Source organism: Oncorhynchus kisutch, linkage group LG11 (genome assembly GCF_002021735.2).
Source record: "Oncorhynchus kisutch isolate 150728-3 linkage group LG11, Okis_V2, whole genome shotgun sequence".
Lineage (NCBI taxonomy): Eukaryota > Metazoa > Chordata > Actinopteri > Salmoniformes > Salmonidae > Oncorhynchus > Oncorhynchus kisutch.
Genome location: NC_034184.2, coordinates 66,841,937 through 66,867,402, shown reverse-complemented (window position 1 = coordinate 66,867,402; position 25,466 = coordinate 66,841,937). Strand labels below are relative to the sequence as shown.

Here is a 25,466-nt window from a genome sequence, read left to right as displayed (position 1 = left end):
GGCATTAGGTGTCTGGCTGTGGGGGGAAAGGGCTTCAGCCCAGGATGTGTGTGTGTGTGTGTGTGTGTGTGTGTGTGTGTGTGTGTGTGTGTGTCAGCCCAGAATGTGAGGGAGGGAGTGATTTTAAAGTGCTCTACTCTACAGAGTTTAGACTCCCTGTGTGTGTGAGAGAGAGAGAGAGAGAGAGAGAAACACCAGGACATGTCTGTCTGCTGCCTGCCTGCGTCCCCCCTGTTCTGTTCAATCTGCTTCTCAATGGGTACTAGTGCATACCAATGCGCATGCTCACGTGTGTGAGCACACTCTCTTTATTTCTCAACCTCAAGTCTGCATACTAACGACAGGGTAGAGGGAGCAGAGATCTGTCAAATCACATTTTCATTCTGTCTCTCCATCTCTCTCTTGGAGATATCAATCAATTCAGGGGTTTAATTGCACTCCCATGGAGAGACTGGCGTGTTCAATTCAACTGACAGGAATGCAAATGAGAATTGACCCGTTGAACTTTGCTGTTTATTAGTTACGGTAGTTATTGTCTTTGGACACGGTCTCGCATGCATATACAGTATCTCTTCCAAACCTATTGAAACAGACGAGAGGGAGGCTAACCCACTTCCTGTTGGTGTCTTTGCAGGTTGTGACGGCCATCTTGGAGTCGGGGAAGAACATGGCCAAAGAGGAGAAGAAGGCGGAGAAGTGCCCACTGCTCTACGAGTGGCACAAGAAGCAGTACGTTGGCGCTGCCCATGGCCTGGCGGGCATCTACTGTATGCTGATGCAGGTGAGTTAAACACATTATCTTTAAACATTCTTTACTATGAGATATCGATCAGTGAGTAGATTTGACTGCTGTCTGATTAATGCATATTACAAGATATTACAGTATAGCATACAAAGCATTGTAGTAAGTCTCTTTGGCCATGTTTCTAATAATAAATCATTTATTTACAATTTTTCCTTAAGGGAGTTGCTCCTACTCCGATATCAGATTTTTTCATTCTGATGCTCCAAAATGCGGAAGACACATTTCAGTTGAATGCGTTCAGTTGTACAACTGACTAGGTATCCCCATTTCCCTATCCGTGAGTCTGCAGGTTTTCACAGTATCTGCCGGGAATTTGGGACTCATGCTAAAATTGCTGGTTCCTAGTTGGCTTATATCCATGTTTTGCTTCAGCGAGATGCTGTTTACGATCATGATGTGTAATCTAAATTCACCCAGGAGATGGATTAGCCCTCACCTGAGTTGGTTAATCATTTATCACAGGAAATAAAATAAGATCAATTATTCAGGATCCAAACAACATCCCATAATGAGATCCTAGAGTGGCATCAACCTCCTACGCTCCCATTACCACGGTGAATTAATATGGATTAATATGTTTTTTAATGATCAGTGTTCTTGGATTTTATGGCAGGTGCGGGTGTACCTCGATACATTTTTTTATATTTTAGGGAAAAATAACCTATTTAAAATCATTTGTGAGTTGTTTTGTTTCCCCATGGTGCTTGTAACACTGATGTGCTTTAGTTAAATTAGTCAGGGAGGAGAAGTTTTATGATGGAATTAAAAAATATATTTCTGCACAAGATTTTGTTATATGTGCACAAAACATTAGGAACAACTTTGCTTTCCATGACATAGACTGACCAGGTGCAAGCTATTATCCCTTATTGATGTCACTTAAATCCACCTCAATCATTGTAGATGAAGGAGACCGGTTAAAGAAGGATTTTTAAGCCTTGAAACAATTGAGACATGGATTGTATATGTGTGCCATTCAAAGAGTGAATGGGCAAGACAAAATTATTTAAGTGTCTTTGAATGGGATATGGTAGTAGGTGCCAGGCGCACCTGTTTGAGTGTGTCAAGAACTGCAACGCTGCTGGGTTTCTCACGCTCAACAGTTTCCCGTGCATATCAACTTGACACAACTGTGGGAAGCGTTGGAGTCAACATGGGCCAGCATCCCTGTGGAACGCTTTTGACACCTTGTAGAGTCCATGCCCCGACAAATTGAGGCTGTTCTGAGGGCCAAATGGGGTGCAAGTCAATATTAGGAAAGCGTTCCTAATGTTTTGTGCACTCTGAGTATATAATGTAGGTGTTACCACTACACCACGGCTCTGCACATGCAGAGTAACTATGTAGGTTAAGGGAACCCTTTACATTAGCCTAACTTTTTATCTAGTTTCTCTGCAGTTATTTGGTAACTAGAATATCATTACTCAATTGTACAATGAAAGATATAACAAAATAGGCTAATTACTGTGTGTTTACAATGTAATTACACAACCAATAAATTAAACATCCATATAACTCAATGGTATCTATGACAAAAAGTAAGGCAAGGAGGGCTTACAAGCCACCATAGAAGATTCCATTATGACACCAGCCACCTATGGAGGCTAGCTAGTCCTAATCACGATCTTCACCCATTAGTATTGGAGGCTTCCAGAGGCTGTCAGAGGCCATGGGACCATGTGTTGGATATGTAATCTGCTTCTCTGAGAGTTTTTAAAGGCCAGAGTGGAGGAAAGTAGCTTATCTTTGATCCCCAGTGGAGAGTAGTCAGCGTTCTCTCTGTGCTAGGGCATGTGCTTCTCTTTTAGAAATGCTTCGATGATCCTCCTGTAGTGCTGGCACTATCAGCATGCCTCTCCTCCTCTCTTGGGATTGGCTGGCCATGCATCATCTGTCTCTGGGGAGGAGGGCGGGGATTGGGAGTAATGATGCTGCCCACAACCAGTTCCCAGGTTGCACTTAGATCTATAATATATGGCATTTAGCAGACCCTTTTATCCAAAGCCACCTACAGTCATGTGCATCCATTTTAAAGATGGATGGCAATCCAAGTTGCAAGCGTCATGCTCTACGAACTGAGCCATACAGGACGGCTCCACTGGTAATCATTAACTAGCAACGGACCTGCCATGTTGCTTTCAACTATCAGTAGAAGGGAAGGAAGCGAGGAGAGGAAGCCACGTTAGACTATTGAAATGCTCCCGATGACTGACTGGAGCCACAGGGCTCTGCACTCCCACCTCTTCCCCCTTTCAAACTCTATTGGGCTATGACACACACACACACACACACACACCGTTGGCGTTTACAGCTTTGCAAATATTTGAGACCCACACGACCCTCATTAAAACATGAACAGAGGAAGGACTGCCACCAGCCAAACTAGAAAACGCATGTAAACAACCACAGGCCTGGGAATTGTGTGTGTGTGTGTACAATTTGTACTAGCACTGACTTTGCTGATAGCTACTTAATGAGGAAGATATTGGCTTACTATGACTGCGGTTGTCTCTCTTTGCTACCTTAAGATCAATGCATCTAACTGTGAGTCGCTCGATAAGAGTGTCTGCTAAATTACAAAGATGTGTGTGTGTAGGCGTACACTAGTACGCGGGTTTGTGTGTTCGTTCGCGTGAGTATTTCTCCCCCGAGCATTTACAAGGGGCTCCCAATCCAAAATTGGACACGTCTTATTTGGATCTTATGAAAGTTTGTTTCCATCTATCTATCGATCACTCTTTGAAATGTGAAAGCATAGCCGTGGGAAGTAGGGGTGTTGAGGATGCTGCAGCACTCCCTGATAAACCCCCCCCCCCCCCCCCCCCCCCCCCTCCCCGCCGCCCTCATATGTGAATGAGGGACCAGAGCATCTCTGCCACTACCTGGGATGCATTGTTGTCCCCTGTTGCACAACTGAAAGCTCATATAGATTTAGCCTTGTAACAACTCCAATCTGGCATTGGCATACCCGTCCCCACGAGAACACTGCCCGGCAAATGTCCCCGATAGCGGTCTGGACCGAACCCAACAGGAAATGTATTTAGTAATCCCCAAGCTGTTGGACTACCTGCATTTAGGCCTGTGTTTCTCGCTCTAAAAGGCTACATTTCAACATGTTTTTGCCAACTCACTCTCAGGGCACACAGTTATCAATGGATACAACTTGATTCCTTTTTCTGTTCGATGATAACCACTACCATTTGCGCTCTGTGTGTGTGTGTGTGTGTGTGTGTGTCCAACTGCTTTGAGTAAATAGATTGTGTATATGCATTATCTTCCCTGTGTGTTAGAGCAATGCAGTGTGTGTGTGTGCGTGCGTGCATGTATGTGAGCATGTGTGTATAAGTGCGGTGCGTCATTGTGACGCACGTGGACATGCTCTGCTACACCTATACTCAGACATAACACGCACACACACACACCCATCTTCCACTCATCCATCCTTCCTTTATTTCTCTCCTCTTCCCTCCAATTAGTAACAGTAGCAGTAACAGTTCTTTCTCTCCTCTTCCCTCCGATTAGTAATAGTAGCAGTAACAGTTCTTTCTCTCCTCTTCCCTCCGATTAGTAATAGTAGCTATCTCTCCTCCCTCTCTCCTGCTTCATCCTTTTTCCTCCTCTCCTTTCTGTCTAATGTCTAACAGACGCTCTCTCCTTTCTGTCTGATCTTCCTCGCTCTAACGGTAGTCTTCTCTCCTCCATCCTTCCTTCTCTGGCTGTCATTTTCTTTAGCAGCAGTTATCTCCCTCCTCCTCTCTTTCTGGATGTAATATTCTTTAATTGCAGTCCTCTCTCCTTCTTCCTCACCTTCCTTCCTCCTCCTCCTCTCTGACAGTATTCATATCCAACAGCTCCCTCCCTCCCTGTCTCTGGCTGTATTATTATCTAACAGCAGTCTTCTCTCCCGTAGGCCATGTTTCTCAGCATGGTCTTTCTTTTCTTTTCTTTCTCTCGAGCCAAATCAAAAGATTGTCCTTGTCATAAATTCTCTCTGACACTTGCCTCTAATTCATCTCTCTCTGTGCAGTAAAAACCATCAAGTGCATATTCAACACGGCTGAGTGCTATTTGGGATAATGACTGTTGAGTCAGGGATTTCTATTTGATTTGACTGGATTCTTCTAAGTTTAGTTAGTCTCTTAATGAAACCCAGTATAAATGGCCCGCATTTAAAATGCCTGACGGTCTCTCATAAATGTAACATCTGACAAACCTGCTGCATGTAAAGCTGAAGTGCAACGCTTGGGATGTTTCAGACCAGGTGATATGTTGTGTATTAACTGTTCATCGCGATAAGGATGATTGTGATATGCATATCAACAGATTTCAGCATACTGTGTTATCGGTATTCCACAGTAGTTACACCACCCGTCTTCATGTCCCCTGAACTTGTGCCTCCATATTGTTACCATGATATTTCTACAAAGGATGTGGATATGGATTTTATTTACTTGGTACCTATATCTCTCTCCCCTCTCCTCTCTCTCTCTCGGTCTCTCCCTTTCTCTCTCTCTCTCTCTCTCTCTTTCGTTCTCTCTCTTTCATTCCCTCTTTTTTTTTCTCTCCCCCTATCTCTTTCTCTTGGTCTTTTTTCTTTCTGTGTCTCTCTCCCTTGCTCGACCTCTCTCAGCCCTCTGCTAAGGTGAACCAGGAAGTCCTATCTGAGTTGGTGCGGCCCAGTGTGGACTACGTCCGCCACAAAAAGTTCCGCTCTGGGAACTACCCGTCGTCGCTAAGCAACGAGACGGACCGGCTGGTGCACTGGTGCCACGGGGCGCCAGGAGTGGTGCATATGCTCATCATGGCACACAAGGTGAGGGACACACACCGTAGTAATGTCTCTTCAAGTAGATCTGAAAGGATTTTGGATTGAAACACTCGACACCACTCTCTCTCTCTCCTCTCTAGCACCGCTCTCTAAACCTCATGAATACACTATCACGATATTAGGGCTCGTTTGTTTTCCTAATATCAATATCATGTTAACTAACCCCATGAGTTCCATTATAGCACTCAGCTACTCTCCCATACAGAGGACTGAGAGATAGCAGTGAACCAGGCCCTCTCCTCTAATGCCTCCAGCTCTGCCACTCTCAAATAATTGCATGGAATCACCCAGGAAAGATAATTAAGTCTATAGCTGGAGGTAACGAACTTAACAGCTCCCACTGCATCTCAATGCTCCGTGGCTCATCGCCTAGGAGAAATACACAACTCACAGTGACGCCTAGTGGATATCAGGTGCACTGTAGGACCAAGGCCCCTTTTCTTAAAGCATCTCACAGTAGGATGCATGATATTATACGGACAGTGGAGGCCTGGTCCCAGATCAGCACTAGGGACCCGGTGTCACATTTTGATTACCGACTGAATTTAAACAAGCACTACATCCCAGCTTTGACATGCTCGTCCGCTGGTTTAATACCACAGTCAATTTCAAGAGGTCTTATTGAGTAATGGGTTGTTTCTGCCGTGCTCAGCATATGGCCTCTTACAAGCTGACTCTCACTGCAGGTCTGAAAACGCACACCCTCTCCCTTTGAAATGACTAATAGAAGGAGCAAAAGAAGGAATGGAGATTATGTGGTGAGCATTTTGAGCATGCGTTGTGTGGGGAGAGGAGATTTCCCCGGATAAACGCTTCATCTCTTGACAGACAACATGTATTTCATCAGTCATAGTGTGGCATGAATACACACACTCACATTCAGGGGGGAGCACACACACACACACACCCAGTGCAGGGTCATTTCATGTCTCTTTGGTCCATTAACTTCATGAAGGAATACAATGTGCATATCACCTGTATTCAGGTTCCTACCTTCTAGGGAGTTTTTCCTAGCCAATGTGCATCTGCATTGCTTTCTCTTTGGGGTTTTAGGCTAGGTATCTGTAAAGCACTGTTACAAATTATGAGCTAAAATGGGCTTGATGAAATACAGTTAATTGATTTGATACTGTATCTTTGGCTATTTCAGTCTCCCTATGTAATGTAAGGGCAATTGATTAGGTGTACATGAAGAACATTACAGATTTCTAAATAGCAGGGCAAGATGAAAGTACTCTAATACCACGTTTCTTACATCAAATCCTTTCCGATCCCCACACGTGTGTGTGTGTGTGTGAAGTTGGGATTTGGATTTCAGATGGGGTTTGGGATTGGCTATGAGTCTAATGTCATGTCTCCCCTTTCCTCCAGGTGTTTAAGGATGAGAAGTACCTGAAGGATGCTGTGGAGTGTGGGGAGGTGATCTGGCAGAGAGGCCTGCTGAGGAAAGGTTACGGTATCTGTCACGGCACGGCGGGCAATGCCTACTCCTTCCTCACCCTCTACCAGCTCACCCAGGAGAAGAAGTACCTCTACCGCGCCTGCAAGGTAACACTGGGGTGTGTGTGTGTGAGGAGGGGCTGTGGAGCTCCTGGTTGCTCCAGCAGTGTTGTCCTCCTTCAGATCTTCTTCCTCTGTTTGAATGAGATGGGAAGGAAGGATTCGCCCACACATGCAGTACAGTGTAGGCAGCCTGCCCTAAACAAGCCTGCTAAAGACACGACTACACTCTGTGACACAAAAGTCTTTATCGTGACATGTATTGTACCATTGGCCAATATTGAAGGCCATTCTTCTTACTGACAAATAATCAGTATATGATGACTCATTCAGTCGGATTTCATTCATTGCTTTCTTGGTTTTATGTCTGCGTTGTCGCTTGCTTGCATCGATATGTATTGTCTCGTGTGAAATCCGGTTGTCAGTGAATGGCCTTGTCATTAAATTTGGATCAATTCATTTGTGCATTCATTTATCCGATCCTCAGGATTTTAGAATTACTGCATGCATGGTTCACATATTTATTTATTTATTTATTTATCCAATTATGGTAACATACAGTATAGTCTATTGTCTTTCATGTTCAACCCTATGTTCTGATAATCACATTGGTCCTCATTTTTTCCCAGTTTGCTGAGTGGTGTCTGGACTACGGAACCCACGGCTGCAGAATCCCAGACAGACCGTACTCTCTGTTTGAAGGTGAAACTTTTATTTAAACCCCTTAAGCAGACAAAAACATCCCCAAAATACGTGACATTTTCCGCCTTCTCTTCTTCCCATTCAATCAATGTAATAACCACTCTGTAAGTTACGAGAAAATGCAGACTGAATTTGCTTTACATATGTACAGTACCAGTCAAAGGTTTGGACACCTACTCATTCAAGGGTTTTTCTTTATTTTTACTATGTTCTACATTGTAGAATAATAGCGAAGACATCAAAACTATGGAATCATGTAGTAACCAAAAAAGTCTTAAACAAATCAGTCAACAAGTGCTCAGCATATGTGGGAACTCCTTCAAGACTGTTGGACCGGCTGAAGCATGACGTGGGGTGGGTGCCTGCCGAGCCCACCAAGACAAGAAGACCTCTCGAGCTAGCTACGGTGTGGAAGCCCGACGAGCTAGCGGAGGCACCCCTGGGTCCATCGGCGACGGCACCCGGACCCGACATCACCAACAAAAACAAAAACTCCCTGATGCTTCTTTTAGTGGTGTCAGCATTCTGTAAGGACCGACGCTGGAGACGAGAAGCAGGCAGAGGGAGTGAACATTTTAATGAAACAACGGACATGAAACAGAACAGGAACAGCATTTGGACAGGGGAACAATACTGACGTCAATGCTGACACAGGGAATAAACGGAGGAGCACACAGATATAGAGGGGGTAATCAACAAGATAATGGACTCCAGGTGAGTCCAATATAGCTCAGCTGCGCGTAATGGTGGTGACAGGTGTGCGTAATGAAGGGCAGCCTTGCACAAGAGGGAGAGTGGGAGCAGGCATGACAGTCTGAGTGTTGGAGTGTGCCCCTCTGTCAGTAAAAATAAAATAAAAACATGCCATCTGGTTTGCTTAATATAAGGAATGTAAGGTATTACATATACTTTTTACTTTTTACTTTAATTCAAGTATGACAATTGTGTACTTTTTCCACCACTAGACTCATCCCTCATTCAGTGTAGTAAATGAGGGAGATAGGAGAGGAGACTGTACCTCTCTGTTAATGAGATTTGAGGAGCCCTGCTCTCTCATTGCTAATACAACTGAGAGATTGACCAACTACTGGACATTTTACACACAATTAACACATTCCGTTAGCAATTCCAATGTTCCATGGCATGTGAAATTATTTGATCATGTATTTAGGAAAAGAAGTGCACTCTAAATGACTTCTGCACTAAGTCATGTTTAATGAGCTAGTTAGGCTTTTGCTCTTACCTCTCTGAACCTTCCTGAGACTTAAAGCTCTCTGCCTCACTGTGACTGGGTGATAATTGACTTAATATTTTAATCATCATTTTTTTCTATAATTAAAATCTGATAAATATTGTGTGAGGGTGTGAAGTCAACTTTGATAACTTTAGCAGCTGGTCAGGAAAGGCTGATCTTACATAATAAAACCTGTCAATGGGCACAGTCCAAATAATCTGAGTGGCAATTACAGTGCCTTCGGTAAGAGTTCAGACGTCAGACCCCTTGACTTTTTCCACATTTCGTTACATTACCGCCTTATTCTAAAATCGAATAAATAAATACAAATCTTCAGCAATCTACACACAAATACACCATAATGACAAAGCGAAAACAGGTTTTCATACAAAAAAACTTTATTTACATAAGTATTCAGACCCTTTGCTATGAGACTCAAGCTCTGGTGCATCCCGTTTCCATTGATCATCCTTAAAACGATTCTCAATTTTAGAATAAAGCTGTAACTTAACAAAATATGGAAAAGGTCTAAGGGTCTGAATACACTCCAAAGGCACTGTAGGTTACCTTTAGTTTGGCAATGACTGGCCTCTATTTGGTTCTGCCATTGGTCCACTAGTGAGGTTTCCCTATGACAGCTTTGTCCCCCCATCCCACCCACGTGTTGTGTGCAGCCACATGAAACGTCTTGCCTGGCGTTTTACCGCCACATCTCCATGGCAACCAGCTGCTGCCCACGTCCGAGTAGATTTGTGGGCTGTGATTGGTTGGTCTTGACCCCCTTTGTCTCCCCCTCTCTCACAAACACGTACGCTCCCTTTTCCCATCCCTGCCTGAATTAATCTTCCACTGATAAACAATCTGGTAAAAAAATATTGCAGCAGTTTAATTTGATTAGTAATATATGGGCCCATGTTGACTCTACAACCTAGAATATTGAATGTTCATGTCTTGAATGTAATAACAGAATACATGTAATATTTCACATTACTGTTGTACCCACAGTGTTACAAGTACATTTTCAGCTCTTTGAAATATTTCAAAGAGATTTGAGAAGGTTTTGTTCATTCACGATGATAAATAACTCCATGACGAACGGTGAGTGATTTGTAAGCCAAGCTTTCATGTATATTGGGTTGTATGGTTGGGCGGTATCCTGATTTCCGTGCCATCATACCGTGCCTGTGCCATCCTGGGATAGACAGTATTACCTGTTAGTGCAGACAGGTGGCGCCAAAAGAAATTAGGATGCAAACATCTACCAGAATGCTAACAAGTACTAAGGAATCCCCATAGTGGACGAGTGCATGAAAAATTGACTACCAAGACAGACAACCCAGCTCATAAGGTTATGCAAGTACAGTACCATTCAAAAGTTTGGACACACCTTCTCATTCAAGGGTTTTTCTTTATTTTTACTATTTTCTACATTGTAGAATAATAGTGAAAACATCAAAACTATGAGATAACACATATGGAATCATGTAAGCAAAAAACAAATTAAAATATATTTGAGATTCTTCAAAGTAGCCACCTTGATGACAGCTTTGCACACTCTTTGCATTCTCTCAACCAGCTTCATGAGGAACTCCGTTTGCATAACGCACAAAACAAATATTACGCAGCAGGGCTCTTAATCCAGGAGGGGATTGTCTCTGCTGCTGTTACCAAGAAGCTTGATATTGCAAGCTATCATTAGCCACTAATGCTAGGAAGTTGACAAAAAACACAGCTGGAGAGACTTATTTGGCACATCTTAGATAGTTAACTTAATAGTTATATACAGTGCATTCAGGAAAGTATTCCTCTTTCCCTTTTCCCACATTTTGTTACCTTACAGCCTTATTCTAAAACACTCATTATATACACAATTCCCCATTACAAATGTATATTACATTATTACATGTTGCTCTTTACCTTATTTACATAAGTATTCAGACCCTTTGCTATAAGAATCAAAATTGAGTTCAGGTGCATCCTATTTCTATTGATCATCCTTGAGATGTTTCTTCAACTTGATTGGAGTCCACCTGTGGTGAATTCAATTGACTGGACATGATTTGGAATGTCATGTACCTGTCTATATAAGGTCCCACAGTTGACAGTGCAGGTCAGAGCAAAAAACCAAGCCATGAGGTCGAAGGAATTGTCCGTAGAGCTCCGAGACAGGATTGTGTCAAGGCACAGATCTGGGGAAGGGTACCAAAACATTTCTGCACAATTGAAGGTCCCCAAGAGAACAGTGGCCTCCATCATTCTTAAATGGAAGAAGTTTGGAACCACCAAGGCTCTTCCTAGAGCTGCCCGCCCAGCCAAACTGAGAAATCGAAGGAAAAGGGCCTTGGTCAGGGAGGTGACCGAGAACCCGATGGTCACTCTGACAGAGCTCCAGAGTTCCTCTGTGGCGATAGGAGAACCTTCCAGAAGGGCAACCATCTCAGCAGCACTCCACCAATCAGGCCTTTATGGAACAGTGGCCAGATGGAATCCACTCCTCCAGTAAAAGGCACATGACAGCCCGCTTGGATTTTGCCAAAAGGCACCTAAAGAACTCTCAGACCATGGTCTGATAAAAATACGTCTGGAGGGAACCAGGCACCATCCCTACGGTGAAGCATGGTGGTGGCAGCATCATGATGCTGTGGGGATGATTTTCAGCGGCAGGGACTGGGAGACTAGTCATGATTGAGGGAAAGATGAACGGCACAAAGTACAGAGATCCTTGATGAAAACCTGCTCCAGAGCACTCAGGACCTCAGACTGGGGCGAAGGTTCACCTTCCAAAATGACAACGAACCTAAGCACACTGCCAAGACAACGCAGGAGTGGCTTTGGGACAAGTCTCTGAATGTCCTTGAGTGGCCCAGCCAGAGCCTGGACTTGAACTTGATTGAACATTTCTGGAGAGACCTGAAAATAGCTGTGCAGTGACGCCCCCCATCCAACCTGACAGAGCTTGAGAGGATCTGCAAAGAAGAAGAATGGGAGAAACTCCTCAAGTACAGGTGCGCCAGGCTTGTAGCGTCATACCCAAGAAGACTCGAGGCTCTAATCTCTGCCAAAGGTGCTTCAACAAAAAACTGAGTAAAGGGTCTGAATACTTATGTAAATGTGGTATTTCAGTTTTGTATTTTTACAAGTGGAACTTGATCACCTCACTTAAGTTGCGCTGCAGGAGTGACTCACCTCACAAATGAAAAATAATCGAACAGGCAAAGCGATTAACGCGATCTGCTTTATCTATTACCTAATGCACAAGTTGACTGCAGGTATTTATTGAAAATGTACACATTTTAATTTATTGAACTGTATTGGAAATTCAGTGGGTATTACAGAATACCCTGGCATACAGTATACGGGCCAACCCTAGGTTGTACTGTCTCTGCTTGTAATGAGACCCTGGTTTCTTTCTCCATCCTTACTCACAGCAAATTTGTGTTTTAAAGTTATAGATTTCTTGTGTATTTGACTGTTGTAAATTGTGAAATAATTCAGCATTAGCTGCTGTTGATACCATGTAATGTCGTCTTATTGAATTTGAAATACACCATTCTCTCTCTTCCAGGTATGGCTGGGGCTATCCACTACCTGTCAGATTTGACCCAGCCTGAGTCTTCCTGCTTCCCTGCATTTGAACTTTAACCTTTGGGTCGTAGACGGACCTCGTCCCCCTTCCATTCTGAACATTTGGGAGAGTGCGATGAGCAGGGCTCTTGGATGAGGGGGTTTGGGGTGTGATGGACCTCTGGCGTCTTGACTAAGGGAACCCTCAGCCCAGAACTGCAGCCTGGGGAGGGATGTTGTCCCCTGCTCTGGTTTTTCAGACACATGGACGGAGGGAAAAACACCCCAAAGCCCTAGGCCTTTAACTCTGTAAACGCTGTGTGTGTGTTGGGGTTTTGTTGTGAATGGGAAGAAAATGCTGTTTTGTTCGTGGATCTTTGCCTCTGCATGCCTATCCAGATCTCCTTCTCTGTATGTGATCTCTAGTCCTTGTCCCACACCAGTTTAGTGCTACTCCCTCTTTCCTAGAGACGAATTGTCTTTGCATGGGGACATCAGAAAACATGTATTAGCCTTGGAATGTGCGTGTCAGTCAAATGTTAATGACTAACAGTAAATTAGCGTGGCTTTTTTGTGTGTCACCGTGTTTTGTCCCATTTTCCATTTCGTTAATGTGCTGAAGAGAGGATTTTGTTCAATGCCGCTTTGACCTTTTCTCGTGGATATTGTTTCCCTCAGGCGAACAGCGTTATATTATGAATGTTGTACAATTAACCGGGCTTCAATTGCTGACTTACCGAGTGATTACAGTACAATGTCTTAAATCAAATGCATTCTTACCTGCCTTTAGAGGACTGACTGCTTAGGTTTGGTTTTTGGGGGTGGAAAACATTGGTCAATAGTCAGTGGTGCATCTCAATATGAGGTACCGAACAGATGGCTTTATTTAACATATGAGGAGGAGGAAGTCTTAACGGGGATTTGGCCAATTAGTGTTCTTTAGAAAGCCACCTCAGGCCAATGTGAGTGTTACATAAGCATTAATTACTCCCACCTATCACTTCCAAGTTAGGACTGCCATTGCTTGGAGTTATCTGTACTGTTAAGTTACCCAAAGCTAACATTCTGGGATGACTCGGTGTTTGAGTATTTATCTGCAGTGGTGTTGAACTACATGACAAACGGTGGAGAAATGTGGCTTCTGGCTGATTTTATGTAAGAATACAAGCAAGAGAGGAGGATGCCATTCTATAGAATGTCTAGGCAGTGTCTCATTCATTTGGTCTACATTTTATCTGAGGGGAACAGTTTTCCTTCCCAGATGATAATATTTTCATTCAACAAATATGACATCCAAGTATGAAACCTTCAATCTCAACGCACGACTGAACAGTGAGAAGTCCGTCACGGGCAACTTTAAAGGGAATAAATGAACACTAACTTCTATCGGAAGGAAACTTTATTAACCATATCATGGATGGATCATTTCTATTTTTTTGTCATGTAAAATGCCGAAAGCCAACCGTCTTGGTACAACAGTAAAAGCACATCCTAACTCTACAAATGACATTTTAAACCTTGGTTGCATAGTTAAATGATCAAATAGAGACATGTCATATTAGCCAAACGTATACACATCATCCAATAGTAACACTTACCATAAATTAGATCTCCCTCCTTGGTTCTGCTCATAGTGTCTACGTACCCCAGTTTGCCGGCTAACATCTACAAGGACATTCCAAGTCAATGACAGTTGTACCGTTAACACTGGGTGGTTAGTTCGATCTGTTTTAACAGATGGTAATGTGTCATATCCTGCCCAGAAAATAGTCAACGCCCTATCTTAGGACATTTCCACATGATTTCCTTTGTGGAGGGGTTGAGTGCCTGATCCACTCTGACAAATATGTGTAAACAGAAGAACATATCCTGGTACCTTCACCCAAATGGTCAGTGCCAGCTTGAGGACCTGGTCAACCATTTGGACATGGGACCTCTACTACACATGCACATTCTACATTTGAGCTTGATAGCTTGTTTATGTGAAAGCAAACCTTTTTTTTTTATTCTCCAAAATGCAAAAGGGTTTCAGATTCATACATGAAAACCATTTTTACCACAGTAAAAGGTGTACAGCGCTGTACCTACCTACGCAGAACCAGTTGGTCGTTAACATTCTAACGTGAGATGTTTAAATGGCGAACAGATGGTACATCGTGTTTGAGGAACTAGGTTACTGAAAGAGTGCAGCTAGCTTTTGTGACTACCACTACTTTGTCTAGAGATTATTGCAGCACAGAAATTGAGAATCCGTAAGTTAGCAGTTTCACTGGGATGGGCCATCGGTCAGAAAAGCTTCCCATATGCAAAATGTAATCCAGTTGCGACCTGTGTGTGTGAAACAAACATATCGTTTTGGGTTAATCCTCATTCTGGTTGAGCTCCTTACTGTACAAACTGAAGTCGATCTGAGAACCATGGCTGAACTTCTACGGGGATCACATCTCGCTTCGAGTGGAAATGGATGCTTAGAGAATATGGCGTAGGTAGAGTTGTGGTAGGTTTCACCGTACCCATGCAGTCACTGACAAATTGTCATTTGAAACCACTTGACTTGGTCTCAATTGGGGGTCCGTCTGGTTGATTTGATTCTACATTTACATTTTAGTCAGTTAGCAGACGCTCTTATCCAGAGCGACTTACAGTAGGGAGTGCATACAGTTTCCTACATTTTTTTGTACTGGTCCCCCATAGGAATCGAACCCACAACCCTGATGTTGCAAGCGCCATGCTCTACCAACTGAACTACACATTCTCTGCCAGTTTGTGATGTCCCGATCGCCACTGTCAGCACCACAGGAATACACACACGCATCCATAATGTGAATGAAACATTCCAAACAAATCGGCCTCATAATTACCGCTCTCTCCAGCGCACATAATAGGTCCGATAAATCCAGGTCGGTTTCCTTTCCCTTCACAGCAAATGGGCACAATTTGCACAACGCATCCTGACAAGTGTTTATTGTCTATTTAACATTTTCTCAGTGTTAGGCGAACACAGCCAGCTACAGAGAGAAGCCCAATTATTCAGCCTCATAATAGGAAAGTCTTTGAATCTTTTAAGCCATTTAAATGCCTTTTGTTTTCAACTTCTCCAAGGTGTCTTTCAACTCAAATTTGATATTGCTCCTGTACAGTTTAGATAGTGGTTGGTCTTATGCCCTTGGTCCTGGATCAGCTTCTCTACCCTAATGTTTACTTGAATCGATATTCATCTAAAAGCAATGTGCTGATCTTGGGTAAGCTTTCGTCATCGACTTCCACAGTTTGGTGTCTGTGGCATGAACCCCCATCTACAGGACTCTGTGAGCGACTCAGTACATATCACAGTCACAGACCATGCCCATCAAGATGGCATTGCCAGCAGAAGAGACTGCGGTGGATAGTTATACTTTTGTGAAAAAAGTGGGCAAGATGGAGGAAGGGTGAATGACAGTGACATCCAAGCCGTGGAGATACGGAGATAAATTCAGCCCGTCTTTGTCCAGAAGACCACCGCCTGCGGCACAGGTCGCCAGAAGGCAGTTTGTCTCTAAAGGTGGTTGTCTGTATCTTGTCCCTAGGACTTGGGCTGATGGTGAAGGTATAACAGTGGCAGACAGACTGTAGATGTCCCCTCCTCTCCTTGTCCTGTCAGTTCTGCTCGTGATGAGGTCACCATGAAGGAGAAGAAACGGAGGGGACGCCAATGGTCTCCGTCAATGACGCCGCAGACACTGGCAGCCTTTACCTCTTCTCTGGTGTCTGGAACACCTGTTCATAGGGCGGGGGTGGGTGGTTGCAGTACGAGGGAGGTGGAGGGTAGGCGCTCATGTGGGCAGGGCCGAGCTGGATGGGGTAGGTGGCGGTGAGGGGTGATGTCATGACGCCAGGGTCGCCGTAGCCCACCATGCCAGGTTGCTGGGATACTGCATGGGGAAGACATAGAGAGACCACTGTTAATCATCTTTTTACAAGCGTTTGGTACAAATATACATTCTGTGAACAAAAGTGTGTGTGTGTGTAATGTGATTTGTGGAACTACTTAATGTGTGTGGGTCTGGTGATTGCGTGCTCATTTGCCTTTCCTGTTTCCTTATAGAAACACAACAGTGCACCACTACTATAATCTTTGCCATTACAATCAAACTTTGCTGTACAAAAAGCTGTCTTTTGATTGTTTTCAAAATGGAGAAGCATAATGGCAGCCCAATCATCTGTACCACTACTTGAAAGTCTATTTCTGAACCGAGTGAAAATAGCACAGGATTCAATTTGGAAACCCACTCTGAACGAACACTTAAAATGTGTTTTTCCATGTTCCCTGATATAAACATGAAAGGAATAAGCCATGTTAATAGGTTTATTGATGCTTTGTGACGCACAACAACCCAGTGAGAGCGAAAACAAAAGAAAGGACAGTGTTCTCCCTCATGTTCAATTCTCCAGTGCCTGGAACTCCATAGCCATCGAACCCAAGAATGAAATTAAACGTCCATATATTATTGGAGCACTGAATACAATTTTCTGCATGACTGAATGATATAATGAACGATCCCATTTATTTTTGCCCTTTCAAATAGCTTTCGTTGGGAAAGCTGGCAGTATGATTAGGTGCCCTACTTTTCAGTCCGAATAGCAGTTTGAAGTCTGTTGGAAATGTTTGGGAGTCAAAAGGCCAGTGACTGTGGAGCTCGCTGATTCGCTTAACATTTCTACTAACTTTTCAACTCAACAAAGCCCTGAATTCTGGAAACATCTCTCTTTCATGAACTTCATCCACTCTTCTACTCATCCTCCCTCCTCTAATCTTCTGTGTAAAGCAGATAGAGGGGTTGAAGGATAAAACGTTTCACAGTAACGAAAGAGTGTGCGGTTCTCCTACTCTCAGTGACTCCTGAGGGGGCACCGATAACAACGAGCAACACATCCTGCTGCTCCACCGGCAGGCCAAGGTGGAGGACGGGTTCTGTTCCTCTCTGGATAGATCCAGGAGAAACCTAGAGGCCTTTCTAACCTGGGTCAATCAGGATTTACAGCTACAAGGTCCATGCGCCATTTTATGTTTATCCCATGTGTAACTCTGTGTTGTTGTTTTATTGTCGCACTGCTTTGCTTTATCTTGGCCAGGTCACAGTTGTAAATGAGAACTTGTTCTCAACTAGCCTACCTGGTTAAATAAAGGTGTTCTCAACTAGCCTACCTGGTTAAATAAAGGTGTTCTCAACTAGCCTACCTGGTTAAATAAAGGTGTTCTCAACTAGCCTACCTGGTTAAATAAAGGTGTTCTCAACTAGCCTACCTGGTTAAATAAAGGTGTTCTCAACTAGCCTAACTGGTTAAATAAAGGTGTTCTCAACTAGCCTACCTGGTTAAATAAAGGTGTTCTCAACTAGCCTACCTGGTTAAATAAAGGTGTTCTCAACTAGCCTAACTGGTTAAATAAAGGTGTTCTCAACTAGCCTACCTGGTTAAATAAAGGTGTTCTCAACTAGCCTACCTGGTTAAATAAAGGTGAAATAAAAATGAATAAAAAACATATCGTACATGATTTGAAGCAGCCTTAATAAACTCACTTTCAATGACAGAGCACCTACGAAAGCACCATCTCTCGCTATTTCATTTCTATACCAGGTGGTTAACTAGGGAATGAAAGGTGGTGGTAAAAACAGACAAGCTACAGTACAAGCAGGTTGGTTGGACCCCCTCCGGGTAAAGCGCAGCGAGCTCATTTTGAATGTGCAAATTAAATGTCACCAGATATCTTTCCTACGGGTCATTCTGCAACAGCTGGAAGTTGAGAGGTCATATTGCTGGCATCCTATTTGTTTACAGTCGACTTAGTTCTGAATAAGCAGAAAAAGAGAAGCGAAGGAAACTGCTGTGACTGGAGTTTTGCCATCAGTGGGATTTAGTCTGGGGAAAAGGCCAAATAATAGTGATGATGATTTGTTCACGTTGACCAGAGTCAGCGATATTTATACACTACTTCTGAGATGTTGTGTGAGGTGATTTTCTACCTTGGTGACAACTAATTCAACTCATTTGTGAGATAAGGGTGGCAGTTGTCTTGAGATTGGGTGCAATCGGTCGGATGAAAGGTTTATGAAGCGGAAGGTTTGGAACTCACTTCTAAACACTCCCATCACACTGCGAAAACAACAAACCAAACACTTCTCTGATGTGAAAGGACAGATCCACCACCAACCATCTCTCTATTTAAACTGCAGGCATTGCATCGTTGGTTGTCATCATTAAAGAGGAGGGTAATGGAGAATAACAAAAAATATACCACGCACGCCTCCAACTCAATCATCAACTTTGCGGACGACACAACAGTGGTAGGCTTGATTACCAACAACGACGAGACGGCCTACAGGGAGGAGGTGAGGGCCCTCGGAGTGTGGTGTCAGGAAAATAACCTCACACTCAACGTCAACAAAACTAAGGAGATGATTGTGGACTTCAGGAAACAGCAGAGGGAACACCCCCCTATCCACATCGATGGAACAGTAGTGGAGAGGGTAGCAAGTTTTAAGTTCCTTGGCATACACATCACAGACAAACTGAATTGGTCCACTCACACAGACAGCATCGTGAAGAAGGCGCAGCAGCGCCTCTTCAACCTCAGGAGGCTGAAGAAATTCGGCTTGTCACCAAAAGCACTCACAAACTTCTACAGATGCACAATCGAGAGCATCCTGGCGGGCTGTATCACCGCCTGGTATGGCAACTGCACCGCCCTCAACCGTAAGGCTCTCCAGAGGGTAGTGAGGTCTGCACAACGCATCACCGGGGGCAAACTACCTGCCCTCCAGGACACCTACACCACCCGATGCTACAGGAAGGCCATAAAGATCATCAAGGACATCAACCACCCGAGCCACTGCCTGTTCACCCCGCTGTCATCCAGAAGGCGAGGTCAGTACAGGTGCATCAAAGCTGGGACCGAGAGACTGAAAAACAGCTTCTATCTCAAGGCCATCAGACTGTTAAACAGCCACCACTAACATTGAGTGGCTGCTGCCAACACACTGTCAATGACACTGACTCAACTCCAGCCACTTTAATAATGGGAATTGATGGGAAATGATGTAAATATATCACTAGCCACTTTAAACAATGCTACCTTATATAATGTTACTTACCCTACATTATTCATCTCATATGCATACGTATATACTGTACTCTATATCATCGACTGCATCCTTATGTAATACATGTATCACTAGCCACTTTAACTATGCCACTTTGTTTACATACTCATCTCATATGTTATACTGTACTCGATATCATCTACTGTATCTTGCTTATGCTGCTCTGTACCATCACTCATTCATATATCCTTATGTACATATTCCTTATCCCCTTACACTGTGTATAAGACAGTAGTTTTTTTGGGGAATTGTTAGTTAGATTACTTGTTGGTTATTACTGCATTGTCGGAACTAGAAGCACAAGCATTTCGCTACCCTCGCATTAACATCTGCTAACCATGTGTATGTGACAAATACATTTTGATTTGATTTGGTCTGACACGAGGGCAGCATTTTCTCTTTCATCCTCCTTCTAAACAGCTCAAAGCCTCCACTGACACAGGAAGCAATTACATCAACTATCTATGACAAACATCCCACACACTTTTCCTACAACTAAGAATACAACAGGTGTAGACCTTACAGGGAAATGCTTACTTACAGGCTCTAACCAACAGTGCAAAAAAAGGTGTTAGGTGAACAATAGTTAAGTAAATAAATAAAACCGTAAAAAGGCAGTGAAAAATAACAGTAGCGAGGCTACATAGAGTAGCGAGGCTACATACAGTGGCGAGGCTATATACAGTAGCGAGGCTACATACAGTAGCAGGGCTACATACAGTAGTGAGGCTACATACAGTAGCGAGGCTACATACAGTAGCGAGGCTACATACAGTAGCGGGGCTACATACAGTAGCGAGACTATACACAGTAGCGAGGCTACATACAGTAGCGAGGCTATACAGTAGCGAGTCTACATACAGTAGCGAGGCTATATACAGTAGCGAGGCTACATACAGTAGCGAGGCTATACACAGTAGCGAGGCTACATACAGTAGAGGGGCTACATACAGTAGCGAGGCTACATACAGTAGCGGGGCTACATACAGTAGCGAGGCTATACAGTAGCGAGACTATATACAGTAGCGGGGCTACATACAGTAGCGAGGCTACATACAGTAGCGAGGCTACATACAGTAGCGGGGCTACATACAGTAGCGAGACTATACACAGTAGCGAGGCTACATACAGTAGCGAGGCTATACAGTAGCGAGTCTACATACAGTAGCGAGGCTATATACAGTAGCGAGGCTACATACAGTAGCGAGGCTATACACAGTAGCGAGGCTACATACAGTAGAGGGGCTTCATACGATAGCGAGGCTACATACAGTAGCGGGGCTACATACAGTAGCGAGGCTATACAGTAGCGAGACTATATACAGTAGCGGGGCTACATACAGTAGCGAGGCTATATACAGTAGCGAGACTATATACAGTAGCGAGGCTATAACAGTAGCGAGGCTATATACAGTAGCGAGGCTATAACAGTAGCGAGGCTATATACAGTAGCGAGGCTATAACAGTAGCGAGGCTATATACAGTAGCGAGGTTATATACAGTAGTGAGGCTATAACAGTAGCGAGGCTATATACAGTAGCGAGGCTATATACAGTAGCGAGGCTATATACAGTAGTGAGGCTATAACAGTAGCGAGGTTATATACAGGCACCGGTTAGTCGGGCGGATTGAGGTAGGATGTACATGTAGATATGGTTAGAGTGACTATGCATATATGATAAACAGAGAGTAGCAGTAGCGTAAAAGAGGGGTTGGTGGGTGGTGCGTGGCGGGACACAATGCAGATAGCCCGGTTAGCCAATGTGCAGGGGCACTGGTTGGTCGAGCCAATTGAGGTAGCATGTACATGAATGTATAGTTAAAGTGACTATGCATATATGATAAACAGAGAGTAGCAGCCGCGTAAAATAAGGGTTGGGGGAGGCACACAATGCAAATAGTCCAGGTAGCCATTTGATTACCTGTTCAGGAATCTTATAGCTCGGGGGTAAAAACTGTTGAGAAGCCTTTTTGTCCTAGACAGCTTAGCCCCAGTGATGTACTGGGCCGTACGCACTACCCTCTGAAGTGCCTTGCGGTCGGAGGCCGAGCAATTGCCGTACCAGGCAGTGATGCTCTCGATGTTGCAGCTGTAGAACCTTTTGAGGATCTGAGGACCTATGCCAAATCTTTTTAGTTTTCTGAGGGGGAATAGGCTTGTCGTGCCCTCTTCACGACTTTCTTGGTGTGATGTGGACACCAAGGAACTTGAAGCTCTCAATGGTCCCACAAGTATGTGTGTTTTTGGTTTTACTATCCTTCGGACAAGTGGAGATATTTTGCAGGTTCTCACAAGGAAAAAGGCTATTTTAGGCCTAGGGGTTAGGGTTTCAATTAAGGTTAAGGTTAGAATTAGGGTTAGGTTTAGGGGACCAATTGTTTGGTCCCCACAAGGTTAGTTAAGCAAACGTCTATGTAAGTGCGTGCGTGTCTGTGTCTCGGCCACGTGCACAGGTTTGCAGTGCATGGCCTCCAGATTGGGGGCCTGGCGAAGACTAGGGCAAACGAGTTGGTTAGGTACTACTCTGTTTCAGCTGTAATGGGCAGCCTAGCTGTTTGGAGAAGGAAGTGCTTTCTGACCTTTTGAGTGTCCATGCATACATACCAATTTGTAAAGTTGCCATGGAAATTGGAAATAAGTACTAGGAGAAAATACAAGTCTCTCTACAACCTATGCTGCCAAGTTTGCAATCAACAGTCTTGGAAACCAAAACTATACACATTAATTTAGCCTAAATAGATTACTTGGATTTAGAGCGGCTGTGTGTGTGTGTGTGTGTTGGTTATCCAGCGCACAATCTCATCAGAACCAGAAGGTTTGGATCTCAATTCCAAACACTCCCATCACACTGAGGAAGCAACAACTCACCAAACACTTTTCTGACATGAAAGAACGCATCCACCACACTGGCTCTATTTCAACTTCACTGCGGGCATTGCATCATTGAAGAAGAGGGTAATAGAGAATAACAACAGATATACAGTGCCTTCAGAAACAATTCACACCCTTCAACTTGTTCCACATTTTGTTATCAAAAAATGTTAGATAATTCAATTCTTAGTACAGACACCTACATTCAACACAAACAAAACATTACCAAGACATTTTGCCTACAGTACATGTGCAGTGCCTTTAGAATGTATTCACAACCCTTGACTTGTTTGGTTGTGTTACAGCCTGAATTTAAAATAGATGAAATGGAGATTGTGTGTGACTGGCCTACACACAATACCCCATAATGTCAAAGTGGAATTATATTTTTAGATTTTATTTACAAATCCATAAAAAAAATGAAAAGCTGAAATGTCTGGAGTGAATAAGTATTACAACCCCTTTGTTATGGCAAGCCTAAATAAGTTCAGGAGTAAAAATGTGCTTAACAGGTCACATGATAAGTTGCATGGACTCACTCCATGTGCAATAATAGTATTTAACATGACTTTTTTAATGACTACCTCATCTCTGTACACCAAACACATATTCAACCACAAAGACCAGGGAGGTTTTCCAATGTCTCGCAAAGAAGGGCACATATTGGTAGATGGGTAATAAAAAAAGCAGACATTGTATGTCTCTTTGAGCATGATGTTATTAATTACCCTTTGGATGGTGTATCAATACACTCAGTCACTACAAAGATACAGGCCTCCTTCCTAGCACAGTTGCCGGATAGGAAGGAAACCACTCAGGGATTTCACTATGATGCCAATGGTGACTTCAGTGTTGTGGAGTAACTACAATGTTATTGATCCATCCTCAGTTTTCTCCTATCACAGCCATTAAACTCTGTAACTGTTGTAACCTAAATGTCAGACTGAAAAGGAAGCCTGTACAGAATAAAAATATACCAAAACACACATCCTGTTTGCAGTAAGGAAAACTACAAAAAAATGTGGCAAAGAAATGAACTTTATGACCTTCATAAACATTGTTGTTTGGGGCAAATTTAACACAACATCATGTTCTAAGTATGCTTGTCATTGGCAAGGACTGTGGAGTTTTTAGGATGAAAATAAACCGAATAGAGCTAAGCACTGGCCCCCCAAAAAAAACTGCTTCCGTTTGCTTTCCTATAGACACTGGAAGACAAATTCACCTTTCGGCAGGACAATAACCTAAACCACAAGGCCAAATAGACACTGTAGTTGCTTACCAAGACAACATTGAATGTTCCTGAGTGGCCTAGTTACAGTTTTGACTTAAATTCGGCTTGAAAATCTATGGCAAGGCTTGAAAACGGCTGTCTAGCAATGCTAAACTTGACAGAGCTTGAAGAATTTTATTGTACAAATATTGTACAATCCAGGTGTGCAATGCTCTTAGAGACTTACCCAGAAAGACTCATAGCTGTAATCACTGCCAAAGGTGATTCTAACATGTATTGACTCAGGGGTGTGAGTACTTATGTAAATTTGATATTCCATATTTAATTTGAAATAAATTAGCAAACATTTATAAAAACATGTTTTCACTGTCATTATGGGATATTTTACGTACATGGGTGAGAGAAAAATGTATTTAATCCATTTCTAATTCAGGCTGTAACACAAAATGTGGAATAAGTCAAGGGTACATATACAATCATATACAATGCCTTCTGAAAGTAAGACGGTCTGACACTAGGACAGCAGTTTCTCTTTCAGCCTCCTCCTAAACAGCTCACAGCCCCCACTGTGTTCTGACACAGGAAGCAACACATGAAATATTTATGACAAACATCCCACACACTGTTCCCACAACTAAGAGACAATACTGACATCAAGTGTGTGTTCTTTGGAGTTTTTATTATGCTTGTAGGGGCCAGACCTCACAAGGATAGTAAAACAATGAAAATTCAGACAAGTGGAGCCTTTTTATCGGTCCTCACAAAGAAAAAGTATATTTTAGGCTTAGGGGTTAGGGTTACAATTAGGGTTAAGGTTAGCTTAAGGGAAAATAGGACTTTAAATGCGAATCAATGGTTTGGTCCCCATAAGGTTAGTAAATCAAACGTGTGTGTGTGTGTGTGTGTGTGTGTGTGTGTGTGTGTGTGTGTGTGTGTGTGTGTGTGTGTGTGTGTGTGTGTGTGTGTGTGTGTGTGTGTGTGTGTGTGTGTGTGTGTGTGTGTGTGTGTGTGTGTGTGTGTGTGTGTGTGTGTGTGTGTGTGCATGTGTGCGTGTGCATGTGCATGTGTCTCCAGATTGTGGGCCTGCCAAAGACTAGGGCAAACCAGTTGTCTAGGTACTGCTCTGCTTCAGCTGTTGTGGGCAGCCTAGCTGTTTGGAGGAGGAGATGCTTTCTGTACCCTTGAGTGTCTATGCATACAGGGACCTTTGAAATGTTTTTTTATGTACTTGATTGGTGGATTCAAATAAAGTATTTAAAATGTGCGTGTGTATCCTGGTGAACACCAACATTCTGCGATGCATTGTGCAGCATGAACACACGCCAATGTTGCCATGGGAATTGAAATGAAGTACTAGGAGAAAATAACGGTCTCCAACCCATGCTGCAGAGTTCGCAATCAGCAGCCTTGGAAACTAAAACCATACACATTCATTTAGCCTAAATACACAAACACGACTGGTGACACAACACACTTCTGTGTTGTCTCTGTACTGTTTTATTTGTTGTTGCTACTTTGCTACCTGCCAAATGTTTTCACTTTATACTCTTAATAACTGTTTTTAAGAAGTTTACCAAGGTCTTAGTTT

The 25,466-nt window shown here is 43.3% G+C and overlaps 2 protein-coding genes across 3 annotated transcripts in view; one reads left to right on the top strand and one right to left on the bottom strand.

Annotated features, from left to right (window-relative positions):
* The window catches only part of lancl2 (LanC lantibiotic synthetase component C-like 2 (bacterial)), a 54,886-nt gene extending 40,851 nt beyond the window's left edge, over positions 1 to 14,035 (top strand). The window contains exons 7-11 of the mRNA XM_020494553.2: positions 635 to 781; positions 5,436 to 5,618; positions 7,005 to 7,181; positions 7,763 to 7,835; positions 12,635 to 14,035. Coding sequence (XP_020350142.1) covers positions 635 to 781; positions 5,436 to 5,618; positions 7,005 to 7,181; positions 7,763 to 7,835; positions 12,635 to 12,711 — 657 coding nt within the window. The 3' untranslated portion in view covers positions 12,712 to 14,035. The remainder of the gene's footprint in view (positions 1 to 634; positions 782 to 5,435; positions 5,619 to 7,004; positions 7,182 to 7,762; positions 7,836 to 12,634) is intronic.
* LOC109899372 (VOPP1 WW domain binding protein) overlaps positions 14,018 to 25,466 on the bottom strand; it is an 83,242-nt gene continuing 71,793 nt past the window's right edge. For both annotated transcript variants that reach the window (XM_031836141.1, XM_020494554.2), the window contains one exon: positions 14,018 to 16,544. In XM_031836141.1, the coding sequence (XP_031692001.1) occupies positions 16,363 to 16,544 (182 nt within the window). In that variant the 3' untranslated portion in view covers positions 14,018 to 16,362. The remainder of the gene's footprint in view (positions 16,545 to 25,466) is intronic.